The sequence below is a fragment of the Nannobrachium achirus genome (assembly GCF_963921795.1).
Source record: "Nannobrachium achirus genome assembly, chromosome: 15".
NCBI classification, from domain to species: Eukaryota; Metazoa; Chordata; class Actinopteri; order Myctophiformes; family Myctophidae; genus Nannobrachium; species Nannobrachium achirus.
Window position 1 is genome coordinate 50,106,598 of NC_137822.1, and position 16,149 is coordinate 50,122,746.

At 45.1% G+C, this 16,149-nt stretch overlaps 1 protein-coding gene across 2 annotated transcripts in view; it reads left to right on the forward strand.

Moving 5' to 3' along the window:
* The window catches only part of scai (suppressor of cancer cell invasion), a 55,409-nt gene that overhangs the window by 24,296 nt on the left and 14,964 nt on the right, over positions 1-16,149 (forward strand). For both annotated transcript variants that reach the window (XM_080743128.1, XM_080743129.1), the window contains 2 exons: positions 711-809; positions 15,248-15,400. In XM_080743128.1, the coding sequence (XP_080599254.1) occupies positions 711-809; positions 15,248-15,400 (252 nt within the window). The remainder of the gene's footprint in view (positions 1-710; positions 810-15,247; positions 15,401-16,149) is intronic.

The window sequence follows — 16,149 nt, forward strand, 5'->3', positions numbered from 1 at the left end:
GATCTGATATATTCTGTGCGCTACACAGTCATACGACTGATCATAAATCAGGCACCATGAGAAGCAGGCGACACACAGCACACAGAGGGAATGTCAGAGTTGATCCATGGATTTACATGAAACTTGTCAAAGTGAACTCATGTCATCAAAATTGGACTCTTCATATTGAAGCTTTTTTGTTGTTGTTGTGTGAGGCGATGGTGTGTTGAGTGAGTGGATAACATAATGTGTTTGTTTCTATGTGCGTGTGCGTGCATGTTGCAAGGCGAAACAACAGCCCCCGTGACATTTGTATTCATTATTATTTATTATTGCTGTGTTCGGGCCCGACTCAATCTGGATAGAATCCTGTAGCGTGCGGAGCGCCCGACTTTTCAAAACGGCTAGTGTGAGTGTGTTAGAGCGTGTCAGATAATCATCCTGTAGTGTTTAATTCTACCCGATTCAATCGCGCCCGATTATCTGCTAGTGTAAGGCCGCCCTTAGGGGTTCAGAGTCTTGCTCAAGGACTCTTCCACACTAACTCTGGGGGAGCCCGGGATTGAACCGGGAACCTTGCAGTTCACCATCCGGCCGCTCTACCGGACACTCTACCCCCTGAGCCACTTAGTTAGTTTTATTGGATCACTTCTCCAGTAGTCTACTGGATCTATCTGTCTGTCTGTCTGTCTGTCTTATTTTGAGTCTGATTATTATTATTATTATTAAAGGAACTCTCAGAGGAGATCGAGGACTACACTCAGAGGTTCAACACTGAGGATCAGATGGAATGGAACCTGGTTCTACAGGAGGTGGCAGCGTTTGTGGAGGTGAGTACAATGATAATGATATAATGATAATGTAGAATAATAATGATTTAATGATATGTACAATGATAATCAAAGTCGTGTACACTGTAGGGAGCTACAATGGAAAAAACTATGGCTCGTGGACCAACCGGTGACTTTGTACACGACTTCCTACATTTCCCATAGATTCTATGGGACTTGACCACTTGCTCCTGCCCTTCGTGTACACGGTCTGTGCCGTCTATAGTTTCTTAATGGGGGGCAGCAGAGAGCCATATGTACACAGGCCCTAGGTGGTGTCCACGACCAGTAGTTTTACATGAACCCTCAGAGGGACACTGTGGGCTTATCAAGTGGTCCGTGGTGGTTCTCAAAGTGAGGTCGGGGGACCCTCAGAGGGACACTGTGGGCTTATCCATACCTTGGCTACAGGGGGGAAATAATTAAATGTACTTTTCATCGTGCCTGTTGCTAAGGTATGGCAACATGATTGGTGTCTTGCAAGACACCAGTCATGTTGCCATACCTTAGCCTTTCCTGAACTGACGCCGCTGTGAACATGTGTACACAGCCAGCATATTACTCAATGCCAAACTTTGCACACACACTCCTTGCCTGCCAATCCACAACCTCCACCCCTCCAGGGACCCCCAGGGCTTATCTCCCGATTAGGACACTTTCCAGCATAGTGACATGCAGAACAAACTGTCCATATAGTATGGTTTACATAAAAGTCAGTTGTCTTTCACACACACACACACACACACACACACACACACACACACACACACACACACACACACACACACACATATATATATATACATATATATATATATATATATATATATATATGTCATAGTATATTAGAGAAACAGCACATTCGAGACGCGGAGCACTCGTGGTGCGGCACGGGGCGGAGCAAGCGGTCGCCACAACAACGTACTCCAGGCGGTGCGCCGCTCTATTGTCCACGACACTGCGAGCGGCTACCGAAGCCCCCCTGTATCCACGAAGCCCAAACGAGTTACGAGGCCCCCCTGGGTCCACGAAGCCCCAAGCGGCGCGAAGGCCAGCGGGCCAGGGAGTTACGAAGCCGTGGTGAATGCAATCGTTATATTTATGCCCAGGCCGTAAGGCCTGGGCAAGCGCACGTTAAACGCCCTGTCCAAGTGACTACAATGGAGCTAATGGCTAGGCTAGGCTAGGCTAGGCTAGGCTAGGCTAGTAAATAAAGAGTAAACACTTCCGGTCTGCGGCGAGTTCAAAGCGTGACGTAACTCTCTTATATACACTCTGGTGAATGGCAGAGCAGTGGCTGACGTCGCCATCTGGTGGTGATTAGTGTGTGGTGAACGTCAAAACGAGTGCTCCTTGACAACTTTTACTGGTTTCTTGAACATACTGTAACATATATATATATCATTTATTTATTTCATAAATATTTTTCATCACAATTGGGTTTGTGGGGAGCCATCCCTGCTTCAAGCTGTCACAGCATGGCACCAACACTTCAAACTAGTTAAAAAACCCAATACAGAAGATCTACAAGCACCTCACAGATCTACAAGCACCTCGCACATGCCAGGGACAGAGTAGGTTGGCCTGCATAAGCCTTGCTGTCAACACACTATACTACACCACTCAGGCCACCAAGCCAGGTGTGGTCAATTAGTGCCTTCTTTTGATCAGTGGCTTCTGCTTGATGAGTGGCACCAGTCTGTCTTTGTTCCCTGGTCAGTCAAGTTCACTGGGAGAGAATGTTTCAGATCAGTGCAAGTGTATTTGTTTTCCATTTGGACTTACTGTGTTTTGTTGGTACAGTATGCGTGCGACTAACTAATATTTCTGATAATTCCAATTTGTTTGTTGTTTAATTAGCCGGATTGTGAATGCCCTGCATTTTTCTTTCATCTTTAGAACCACACGTGTGTAACAAAACAGAGTGGTGATCATTTGGTGTGGGTGAAGAGAAGAAAAACATTTCATTAAAGGAGTAGTTCACCCCCAAAGTGACTTTTTTTCTATTGAACTCAAGTCTCCATGGCGTGAGTAATACATTGAAAAAATAAGTCATTTTGGGGGTGAACTACTCCTTGAATGTCAGTTTTGTGGTGTTTTGACTGGACACCCTGAGGATATTGCCAGATAGACAGACAGACAGACAGACAGACAGACAGACAGACAGACAGACAGACAGACAGAGAATTGTAGGCCTTGCATTTATTTGACTTGGTTCCAACAGATGGCGAAAATAGCTAATCTTCAAGCTCACAATGCCTCACTGTTTGGACAAAGAGTTGAGGCGTTACATTTTGTAAAACACGGCCTTGTGAAAATAGCAGATCTACATGCTCACAACACCTCACAACGCAGGGCGGCGTGAGCATGTAGATCTGATATTTTCACAATTTCTGCCCCTAATATTTAATTTATCATTTTAAAAGTATTAAAAAGTCCTTAAATTGTCTCTTTAGAAATGTGCAGATAGCCTCTGTATACTGTTGAGTGGAAAAACAATGTTTCACATTAAGCTAAACATTTGGGACCACCCAAGATCATTTGGAGACCCCTCTAGGGGTCCCATAGTTGAACCACTGACTTATAAGGGGAGTATGGAGACCCCTCTAGGGGTCCCATAGTTGAACCACTGACTTATAAGGGGAGTATATGAGGCTGGATCCGTCTGGAACACTGCACTAGGCTCTCGCCAGCTCTGTAGCTCTCCACACTTGAACAGTTGTGTCCTTAACTCATTGAGTGCCAATCCCGAACTAGTTCGGCTTTATTAGCGTATCGTAGAGTGCCGATCCCGAACAAGTTCGGCTTTTAAAAAAAAAAAAAAAAAAATTTGAAATTTTTTTTTTTGATTTTTTTTTTTTTTTTTTTGGACCCCATCAAATCTGGTGAACATGATTTCAATCGCGATTTTGCATGTTCCACCCCCATACAACCCCATCTAACATACAGGGCAGCCATTTTTGTTTACATTACATGTAAAACATAATGGCGATTATCTCAAGAATGCCTGAACGGATTTCCAATCGGATTTTTTTGTTTGAAAGCTGTGAACAAACTGCACAAATCCACTCCAATGCAATCCAGGATTGCATTGGATTTTTTAGAGCTCATTCTTCTCTGTTTTTTTCCCATGCATGAGGTGTGCAAGGTTTAATCATGGCTAAGTTGACGAAAATAAGGCTTCTAAAATGCTTGGTAGCCAATAGCTAACTTCAAGCTAACTTCATCCTCTTCCTGTACATGCACAAAGGAAAGTGTTCAGGCAAGTAGGGCTTGGGCTTGGGCTCCAGGGCTTGGGCATGCATTACCAGCATATCTCTATTATTCTCTGGTCACTGGGCGCCCTCTAGTGGTGATAGGCTGGCACTCAATGAGTTAAATTCAATTATAATAATTAACCCCTGTATATACGGGCAATAGTTTTACATGACTTTGTGTACACAGCCAATAGTTTTACATGAACATGTTCAGGCTTTAGTACTGTACTGACTTTGTACACGACTTCGTACATTTCCCATAGATTCTATGGGACTTGACCACTTGCTCCTGCCCTTCGTGTACACGGTCTGTGCCGTCTATAGTTTCTTAATGGGGGGCAGCAGAGAGCCATATGTACACAGGCCCTAGGTGGTGTCCACGACCAGTAGTTTTACATGAACCCTCAGAGGGACACTGTGGGCTTATCAAGTGGTCCGTGGTGGTTCTCAAAGTGAGGTCGGGGGACCCTCAGAGGGACACTGTGGGCTTATCCATACCTTGGCTACAGGGGGGAAATAATTAAATGTACTTTTCATCGTGCCTGTTGCTAAGGTATGGCAACATGATTGGTGTCTTGCAAGACACCAGTCATGTTGCCATACCTTAGCCTTTCCTGAACTGACGCCGCTGTGAACATGTGTACACAGCCAGCATATTACTCAATGCCAAACTTTGCACACACACTCCTTGCCTGCCAATCCACAACCTCCACCCCTCCAGGGACCCCCAGGGCTTATCTCCCGATTAGGACACTTTCCAGCATAGTGACATGCAGAACAAACTGTCCATATAGTATGGTTTACATAAAAGTCAGTTGTCTTTCACACACACACACACACACACACACACACACACACACACACACACACACACACACATATATATATATACATATATATATATATATATATATATATATATGTCATAGTATATTAGAGAAACAGCACATTCGAGACGCGGAGCACTCGTGGTGCGGCACGGGGCGGAGCAAGCGGTCGCCACAACAACGTACTCCAGGCGGTGCGCCGCTCTATTGTCCACGACACTGCGAGCGGCTACCGAAGCCCCCCTGTATCCACAAAGCCCACACGAGTTACGAGGCCCCCCTGGGTCCACGAAGCCCCAAGCGGCGCGAAGGCCAGCGGGCCAGGGCCGCGCGGCCGGCGGAGCGCCGCGCGAGTTACGAAGCCGTGGTGAATGCAATCGTTATATTTATGCCCAGGCCGTAAGGCCTGGGCAAGCGCACGTTAAACGCCCTGTCCAAGTGACTACAATGGAGCTAATGGCTAGGCTAGGCTAGGCTAGGCTAGGCTAGGCTAGTAAATAAAGAGTAAACACTTCCGGTCTGCGGCGAGTTCAAAGCGTGACGTAACTCTCTTATATACACTCTGGTGAATGGCAGAGCAGTGGCTGACGTCGCCATCTGGTGGTGATTAGTGTGTGGTGAACGTCAAAACGAGTGCTCCTTGACAACTTTTACTGGTTTCTTGAACATACTGTAACATATATATATATCATTTATTTATTTCATAAATATTTTTCATCACAATTGGGTTTGTGGGGAGCCATCCCTGCTTCAAGCTGTCACAGCATGGCACCAACACTTCAAACTAGTTAAAAAACCCAATACAGAAGATCTACAAGCACCTCACAGATCTACAAGCACCTCGCACATGCCAGGGACAGAGTAGGTTGGCCTGCATAAGCCTTGCTGTCAACACACTATACTACACCACTCAGGCCACCAAGCCAGGTGTGGTCAATTAGTGCCTTCTTTTGATCAGTGGCTTCTGCTTGATGAGTGGCACCAGTCTGTCTTTGTTCCCTGGTCAGTCAAGTTCACTGGGAGAGAATGTTTCAGATCAGTGCAAGTGTATTTGTTTTCCATTTGGACTTACTGTGTTTTGTTGGTACAGTATGCGTGCGACTAACTAATATTTCTGATAATTCCAATTTGTTTGTTGTTTAATTAGCCGGATTGTGAATGCCCTGCATTTTTCTTTCATCTTTAGAACCACACGTGTGTAACAAAACAGAGTGGTGATCATTTGGTGTGGGTGAAGAGAAGAAAAACATTTCATTAAAGGAGTAGTTCACCCCCAAAGTGACTTTTTTTCTATTGAACTCAAGTCTCCATGGCGTGAGTAATACATTGAAAAAATAAGTCATTTTGGGGGTGAACTACTCCTTGAATGTCAGTTTTGTGGTGTTTTGACTGGACACCCTGAGGATATTGCCAGATAGACAGACAGACAGACAGACAGACAGACAGACAGACAGACAGACAGACAGACAGACAGACAGACAGACAGACAGACAGACAGAGAATTGTAGGCCTTGCATTTATTTGACTTGGTTCCAACAGATGGCGAAAATAGCTAATCTTCAAGCTCACAATGCCTCACTGTTTGGACAAAGAGTTGAGGCGTTACATTTTGTAAAACACGGCCTTGTGAAAATAGCAGATCTACATGCTCACAACACCTCACAACGCAGGGCGGCGTGAGCATGTAGATCTGATATTTTCACAATTTCTGCCCCTAATATTTAATTTATCATTTTAAAAGTATTAAAAAGTCCTTAAATTGTCTCTTTAGAAATGTGCAGATAGCCTCTGTATACTGTTGAGTGGAAAAACAATGTTTCACATTAAGCTAAACATTTGGGACCACCCAAGATCATTTGGAGACCCCTCTAGGGGTCCCATAGTTGAACCACTGACTTATAAGGGGAGTATGGAGACCCCTCTAGGGGTCCCATAGTTGAACCACTGACTTATAAGGGGAGTATATGAGGCTGGATCCGTCTGGAACACTGCACTAGGCTCTCGCCAGCTCTGTAGCTCTCCACACTTGAACAGTTGTGTCCTTAAATTCAATTATAATAATTAACCCCTGTATATACGGGCAATAGTTTTACATGACTTTGTGTACACAGCCAATAGTTTTACATGAACATGTTCAGGCTTTAGTACTGTACTGTCTCGTGTAGCCCAACAGAGCCCATCACAGCACAACACGGCCCACCAGAGCCCAATACAGTCTACCAGAGCCCAATAGACTCCAGCAAACCTAAGTCCAGCCCAGTCCTGCCCAATAGGAGTATAGACCAGGGAAGGGGGGTAGTTAGATGACTGCACCAGACTCCACCAGGCTGCTCCATGCTCCAGCCAGCTCTGTAGATCCTGTGTACACGGCACTCCTAACTCGAAAGGTCAAGGAAAAGGGTCGTTTTAGGCGTCAAAACAGGCCCTTTGTCCTTAAAATGAATACAAAAATCAAAAAAATATGTTTTGTTTCAGGCAGGACACACGTTTCATATTTGAAGCATGCCCGATCTGATGGAATGGGTTTCGTGTCTCTCCGACACTTTAAACCCTTTACGATTGCGAAAAAGACACCGAAACCCGGATTTTTGTCCTTAAAATCAATAAAAAAATCTAAAAAAATCTGTTTGTTTTACGCAGGAAACACTTTTCATATTTGAAGGATGCCTGATCCGATGGAATGGGTTTCGTGTCTCTCCGACACTTTGAACCCTTTATGATTGCGAAAAAGACACGAAATTTGCACGCCACCAACACGATTACACATTCTTTCGGATAAAAGACACTTATTCTGACTTACTTTTTGACGCTGAATCCAACAAACCCGGTCTCGTGTCTCTACGACACTCCTAACTCGAAAGGTCAAGGAAAAAGCCACTGTGTACACAGGCAATAGTTTTACATGACTTTGTGTACACGGCTAAGTTTTACATGAACATGTCTAGGCTTTAGTACTGTACTGCCTCGTATAGCCCAACAGAGCCCAGCACAGAACAGCACAGCCCACCAGAGCCCAATACAGCCCCCCAGAGCCCAACAGAGTCCAGCAAACCTAAGTCCAGCCCAGTCCTGCCGAGTAGGAGTATAGACCGGGGAAAGGGGGTAGTTAGATGACTCCACCAGGCCATTACTGTCCAGATCTGGCTTGAATAGGCCAGACCAGGGTAGACAGGACTGCACCAGACTCCACCAGGCTGCTCCAGCCAGCTCTGTAGATCCTTGCACATGCGATTAACCACTGTGTACACGGGCATTAGTTTTAAGTTTTACATGAACCCTCAGAGGGACACTGTGGGCTTATCAAGTGGTCCATGGCCGGTTCTCAAAGTGAGGTCGGGGGGCCCACAGTGTCCCTCTGAGGGGACACGGCACAGACCGTGTACACGAAGGGCAGGAGCAAGTGTTCAAGTCCCATAGAATCTATGGGAAATGTACACAGGCGTGTACAAAGTCACCAGTAGTTTTACATGAACCCTCAGAGGGACACTGTGGGCTTATCAAGTGGTCCATGGTCGGTTCTCAAAGTGAGGTCGGGGACCCTCAGAGGGACACTGTGGGCTTATCAAGTGGTCCATGGTCGGTCCTCAAAGTGAGGTCGGGGGACCCTCAGAGGGACACTGTGGGCTTATCAAGTGGTCCATGGTCGGTTCTCAAAGTGAGGTCGGGGGCCCACAGTGTCCCTCTGAGGGGACACGGCACAGACCGTGTACACGAAGGGCAGGAGCAAGTGTTCAAGTCCCATAGAATCTATGGGAAATGTACACAGGCGTGTACAAAGTCACCAGTAGTTTTACATGAACCCTCAGAGGGACACTGTGGGCTTATCAAGTGGTCCATGGTCGGTTCTCAAAGTGAGGTCGGGGACCCTCAGAGGGACACTGTGGGCTTATCAAGTGGTCCATGGTCGGTCCTCAAAGTGAGGTCGGGGGACCCTCAGAGGGACACTGTGGGCTTATCAAGTGGTCCATGGTCGGTTCTCAAAGTGAGGTCGGGGGCCCACAGTGTCCCTCTGAGGGGACACGGCACAGACCGTGTACACGAAGGGCAGGAGCAAGTGTTCAAGTCCCATAGAATCTATGGGAAATGTACACAGGCGTGTACAAAGTCACCAGTAGTTTTACATGAACCCTCAGAGGGACACTGTGGGCTTATCAAGTGGTCCATGGTCGGTTCTCAAAGTGAGGTCGGGGGACCCTCAGAGGGACACTGTGGGCTTATCAAGTGGTCCATGGCCGGTTCTCAAAGTGAGGTCGGGGGGCCCACAATGTCCCTCTGAGGGGACACGGCACAGATTGTGTACACGAAGGGCAGGAGCAAGTGTTCAAGTCCCATAGAATCTATGGGAAATGTACACAGGCGTTTACAAAGTCTCTGAGTGTCCCACCAGGCTGGAGCAGCCTGGTGTTGTCTGGTGCAGTCCTGTCTACCCTAGTCTGGCCTATTCAAGCCAGATCTGGACAGTAATGGCCTGGTGGAGTCATCTAACTACCCCCTTTCCCCGGTCTATACTCCTACTCGGCTGGGCTGGACTTAGGTTTGCTGGACTCTGTTGGGCTCTGGGGGGCTGTATTGGGCTCTGGTGGGCTGTGCTGTTCTGTGCTGGGCTCTGTTGGGCTATACGAGGCAGTACAGTACTAAAGCCTAGACAAGTTCATGTAAAACTATTGGCTGTGTACACAAAGTCATGTAAAACTATTGCCCGTATATACAGGGGTTAATTATTATAATTGAATTTAAGGACACAACTGTTCAAGTGTGGAGAGCTACAGAGCTGGCGAGAGCCTAGTGCAGTGTTCCAGACGGATCCAGCCTCATATACTCCCCTTATAAGTCAGTGGTTCAACTATGGGACCCCTAGAGGGGTCTCCATACTCCCCTTATAAGTCAGTGGTTCAACTATGGGACCCCTAGAGGGGTCTCCAAATGATCTTGGGTGGTCCCAAATGTTTAGCTTAATGTGAAACATTGTTTTTCCACTCAACAGTATACAGAGGCTATCTGCACATTTCTAAAGAGACAATTTAAGGACTTTTTAATACTTTTAAAATGATAAATTAAATATTAGGGGCAGAAATTGTGAAAATATCAGATCTACATGCTCACGCCGCCCTGCGTTGTGAGGTGTTGTGAGCATGTAGATCTGCTATTTTCACAAGGCCGTGTTTTACAAAATGTAACGCCTCAACTCTTTGTCCAAACAGTGAGGCATTGTGAGCTTGAAGATTAGCTATTTTCGCCATCTGTTGGAACCAAGTCAAATAAATGCAAGGCCTACAATTCTCTGTCTGTCTGTCTGTCTGTCTGTCTGTCTGTCTGTCTGTCTATCTATCTGGCAATATGTTCAGGGTGTCCAGTCAAAACACCACAAAACTGACATTCAAGGAGTAGTTCACCCCCAAAATGACTTATTTTTTCAATGTATTACTCACGCCATGGAGACTTGAGTTCAATAGAAAAAAAGTCACTTTGGGGGTGAACTACTCCTTTAATGAAATGTTTTTCTTCTCTTCACCCACACCAAATGATCACCACTCTGTTTTGTTACACACGTGTGGTTCTAAAGATGAAAGAAAAATTCAGGGCATTCACAATCCGGCTAATTAAACAACAAACAAATTGGAATTATCAGAAATATTAGTTAGTCGCACGCATACTGTACCAACAAAACACAGTAAGTCCAAATGGAAAACAAATACACTTGCACTGATCTGAAACATATTCTCTCCCAGTGAACTTGACTGACCAGTGAACAAAGACAGACTGGTGCCACTCATCAAGCAGAAGCCACTGATCAAAAGAAGGCACTAATTGACCACACCTGGCTTGGTGGCCTGAGTGGTGTAGTATAGTGTGTTGACAGCAAGGCTTATGCAGGCCAACCTACTCTGTCCCTGGCATGTGCGAGGTGCTTGTAGATCTGTGAGGTGCTTGTAGATCTGCTGTATTGGGTTTTTTAACTAGTTTGAAGTGTTGGTGCCGTGCTGTGACAGCTTGAAGCAGGGATGGCTCCCCACAAACCCAATTGTGATGAAAAATATTTATGAAATAAATAAATGATATATATATATATATATATATATATATGTGTATATATATATATATATATATATATGTGTGTGTGTGTGTGTGTGTGTGTGTGTGTGTGTGTGTGTGTGTGTGTGTGTGTGTGTGTGTGTGTGTGTGTGTGTGTGTGTGAAAGACAACTGACTTTTATGTAAACCATACTATATGGACAGTTTGTTCTGCATGTCACTATGCTGGAAAGTGTCCTAATCGGGAGATAAGCCCTGGGGGTCCCTGGAGGGGTGGAGGTTGTGGATTGGCAGGCAAGGAGTGTGTGTGCAAAGTTTGGCATTGAGTAATATGCTGGCTGTGTACACATGTTCACAGCGGCGTCAGTTCAGGAAAGGCTAAGGTATGGCAACATGACTGGTGTCTTGCAAGACACCAATCATGTTGCCATACCTTAGCAACAGGCACGATGAAAAGTACATTTAATTATTTCCCCCCTGTAGCCAAGGTATGGCAGCTGCCATAGCTTGCCATACCCAATTGACGCCCCTGCATGTTCACCTCCAGTAGGTTGGGAAAGTAGCCTGCCACCCTGTGGAAATAGGCTTGAACTGCAAGATAGGACCCTAAAACAAATAAAATGGAATAAAAAAGCATCCGTAAGACGGATGGGCGAACAAGTGGTGTCCATACGTAGATGGGGTCCCAGAGGACATGTAGAGCCCACCCCCTTATTTTTCACGCCCCCAGGGAACACACAGCGGGGTTTGGAAATTTGTCGTGTACACCAGCCCTAGGACCTCGGCTTCGTGGACCGATTTAACGATAGGGGTAATAATTATATAATGATATGTACAATGTTAATAATAATAATGTACAATAACCATAACTAGAGACCACCCTGGTGCAGTGGTCAGAGCTTAATGCCTGTCATGCTGAAGGTCGGGGGTTCAAACCCTGCCTGGGCTCGACGTCAGCAAGGGCATGAGGTCACAACGGGTAAACACAAACAGATACGCAGCAGATACACAACGGATACTCCTCCAAACAACCCTGAAACAGTGGTAAATCAGCCAACAACCCACGACCCTTGAATGGGTAAATTGCCTTTCTACCACTTCTACCATACAAATGAAAGAAAACACAGTTGTAACTTGCAAGGTTATTTAGTTACAATTAACTGCAACACAACAGTGGGCGGGGTCCATGAGCCAACTCAAGGTTGTTGACTTATTTACCACTGTTTTAAGCCAATCAGAATCCAGTATCTGAACATGTGACCACAAAAAGTGGCAGAACATCTCTTTAGAAATGAGGGGATCTCTTCATATTTAATTGCATGTACCATATTATGTACCATAGTCAATCTAGCCATGGTAAAGGCCCTTTTCCACTGGCAGCGATAACGATGACGATAGCGATTTAAAAAAGTGGGTTTTCAATTGAAGTGGATCGGCAGCATCCACCCAACACCGATAAAGACAACGATAGCCGACAACTACATCGTTAGGATCAACAACGATGTGGTTAAGATCACAGTGATATGGAACTGGGTCTCTGACAAACAGCTGGAGGTGCGCTCTGAGCGAGCGGCTGTTAATTAGCGCCTCTTCACATTGATGTCCGATAACTTTATCGGACATCAATGTGAAGGCATAATTATCGCTGTGATATTTTATGGCTATCGTCATCGTTATCGCTGCCGGTGGAAAAGGGCCTTAACCCTGGATTCCACAGTGAGTCAGTTGATTGCCCTAAATTGATTGCTATCTAGTTCATGGCTGCTGTGGATGAAAGTGTTTTTCACAGGGCTGCCCTGAGACAAACCGGTTTACATGAGTAGCAGTGTTGATTTCGTCGACTAAAACTATGACGAAAAACGTTAGTCGACTACCTTTTTTCACTGACAAAAACTAAATAAAAACGAAATAAAAACTAAGCCATGGTGACTAAAACTATGACTAAATATATTGACAATTTTGACAAAAAATAAAAACTAGACAGAGACTAGTGGAGAAGAGATCCAGTAGAACTAAAAGACAAGTCATTTTATGTTTGGTTGCACTCGGGAGCTTGTAGATCGGCTATTTTCAGAGTGCAACCAAGTGTGTAAAATCAGCCATTACGACACCATCAAGGCCCACCAAAAATGTTTTGTCGACAAAATCAACTGTACATTTAGTCAACTAAAATATTATGATATTTAGTCGACTAAAACTAGACTAAAACTAGAAGCAGTGCTCTTCCGAGCACAGGTCTCCACCAGGCCACACAAATCGGCCTGTTATAGCGCCACCATGAGGGCCATTTGAAACATTTGGGGCAGAGGTTCTGAATTGGCATCCAGGGAGTGTGTGTGCTCATTTTGGCAGCGACCAGGCCAACGGCGCCGGAGATTAGCTGTACACAAACTCGGAGGACGAATGGGCCTGTTATAGCGCCACCATGAGGGCCATTAGAACAATTTGGGGCAGAGGTTCTGAATTGGCATCCAGGGAGTGTGTGTGCTCATTTTGGCAGCGAACGGGTCAACGGCGCCGGAGATTAGCTGTACACAAACTCAGGACGAATGGGCCTGTTATAGCGCCACCATGAGGGCCATTTGAAAAATTTGGGGCAGAGGTTCTGAATTGGCATCCAGGGAGTGTGTGTGCTCATTTTGGCAGCGACCGGGCCAACGGCGCCGGAGATTAGCTGTACACAAACTCGGAGGACGGACGCACGGACGGACAGGGGCGAAAACATACTCTCCCCCTGCCTTCGGCTGGTGGAGACAACTAAAACTTTTCAGGTGACTAAATTATGACTACACGTAAATTACATTTCAGTCAAAAGATTATGACTAAAACTAAATCTCAATTTGCTGTCAAAAACAACACTGATGAGTAGAAGTCCAGAATTACAAATGTACTCGCGCAAAAGTATTGGCATCAAAATGTACTTAAAGTTATACTTTTTTTATAAAACAAATCTTAAAATTGTCCTAACTGTTAAATCGCTAAAGTTTTAGAACACCCACTCCGTTATTTTCAGCTTCTGAAGCCTTCTCTTTATATGTTTTCTATGATCCTTGCCGGGGTCCGGTTTTCGCGGAAAAATAACGTCATCTGCGTCATCTGTATACGTTGGCCAATCACATCGCAGATCATACACACATGATACACTACCGGCCAATCACAGCTGTCACAGGCTGTCTTCAGGAAGTAGCCTCGCTCAGCTACAGTGTTTACCATGGTGAAGGATTCTTAACCTCTTAATCCCCAAATCCTGGCCAGAAATGTACGTTCTACCATGCGTTCTACCTCTCCACGGATTTGTATCGGTCGCGGTGGTTTGCGGCGCCGCTCCCGTGGTCCGGGCGAAAAACGTCCGAAAAAAACAATACCGCTACTGACCACTAGTTTAGCAACTTACACAGTATAGCTTTAAAGTACCAAAAGTAGAAAATACTAATCATGTCCCATTTTACAAGTTTACATCGTAACGCATTGTGAGCTTGTAGATCGGCTATTTTCAAATGGCCGAAATGTATATACAGTAGGACTGAAATGTGTGTAAAAGTTACTTTCATGTGTATTGTATCCCCAGGCAGATCCAGTGACCATAGTAAAGGACATTAGCTCGGCTGTGGTCACCAGTAATATATTACATTACATACAGCAGGGTTCCCAAATAGGCGGCCCGCAGGCCATTTGCGGCCCGCGGGGGGCTACTGTCTGGCCCCCACCAACCACAGTAATAATGGTGGTATAAGAGCAGCAACAACACTAGTATATCGTCGTTGTCGGGTGGAAACCTTGTATCTCCAAATTTGTACGTTCTTTCGCAAATCATACAAGGCCGTTGCACAAAACTAGTGAAAACAGCAGATCTACAAGCACACAACGCCGAGGCGTTGTGTTGTGTGCTTGTAGATCTGCTGTTTTCACTAGTTTAAATCATTTTTAAAATGATAAATTCAAAACGAACGGTTTTGGACATACAAGGTTTTCACCCGACAATGACGATATATGTGTATGTGTATTGTATCCCCATACAGGCAGACCCAGTGACCATAGTGAAGGACATTACATTACATACAGTAATAATGTATTCTCCATAGTGAAGGACATTACATACAGTAATAATGTATTCTCCATAGTGAAGGACATTACATTACATACAGTAATAATGTATTCTCCATAGTGAAGGACATTACATTACATACAGTAATAATGTATTCTCCATAGTGAAGGACATTACATTACATACAGTAATAATGTATTCTCCCATACAGGCAGATCCAGTGACCATAGTAAAGGACATTACATTACATACAGTAATAATGTATTCTCCCTTACAGGCTGATCCAGTAACGGTACTGAAGGACACCAGCTCATCTCTGGTCACCAGTAACCGTCTGCAGGAAGGCTGCGTTCCTCCCCTTGAGCAGGGCATGGTGGTGGGGCAGCTCGCCCTGGCAGACGCACTCATCATCGGCAACTGTAACAACCAGGTTTAAACCCTCAACTCCTAATGCAACTGTAACAACCAGGTTTAAACCCTCAACTCCTTCTAATACAACTGTAACAACCAGGTTTAAACCCTCAACTCCTTCTAATGCAACTGTAACAACCAGGTTTAAACCCTCAACTTCTAATGCAACTGTAACAACCAGGTTTAAACCCTCAACTCCTAATGCAACTGTAACAACCAGGTTTAAACCCTCTACTCCTCCTAATGCAACTGTAACAATCAGGTTTAAACCATCAACTCCTCCTAATGCAACTGTAACAACCAGGTTTAAACCCTCTACTCCTAATGCAACTGTAACAACCAGGTTTAAACCCTCTACTCCTCCTAATGCAACTGTAACAACCAGGTTTAAACCCTCTACTCCTCCTAATGCAACTGTAACAACCAGGTTTAAACCATCAACTCCTCCTAATGCAACTGTAACAACCAGGTTTAAACCCTCTACTCCTAATGCAACTGTAACAACCGGGTTTAAACCCTCAACTCCTCCTAATGCAACTGTAACAACCAGGTTTAAACCCTCAACTCCTTCTAATGCAACTGTAACAACCAGGTTTAAACCCTCTACTCCTAATGCAACTGTAACAACCAGGTTTAAACCCTCAACTCCTCCTAATGCAACTGTAACAACCAGGTTTAAACCCTCAACTCCTTCTAATGCAACTGTAACAACCAGGTTTAAACCCTCTACTCCTAATGCAACTGTAACAACCAGGTTTAAACCCTCTA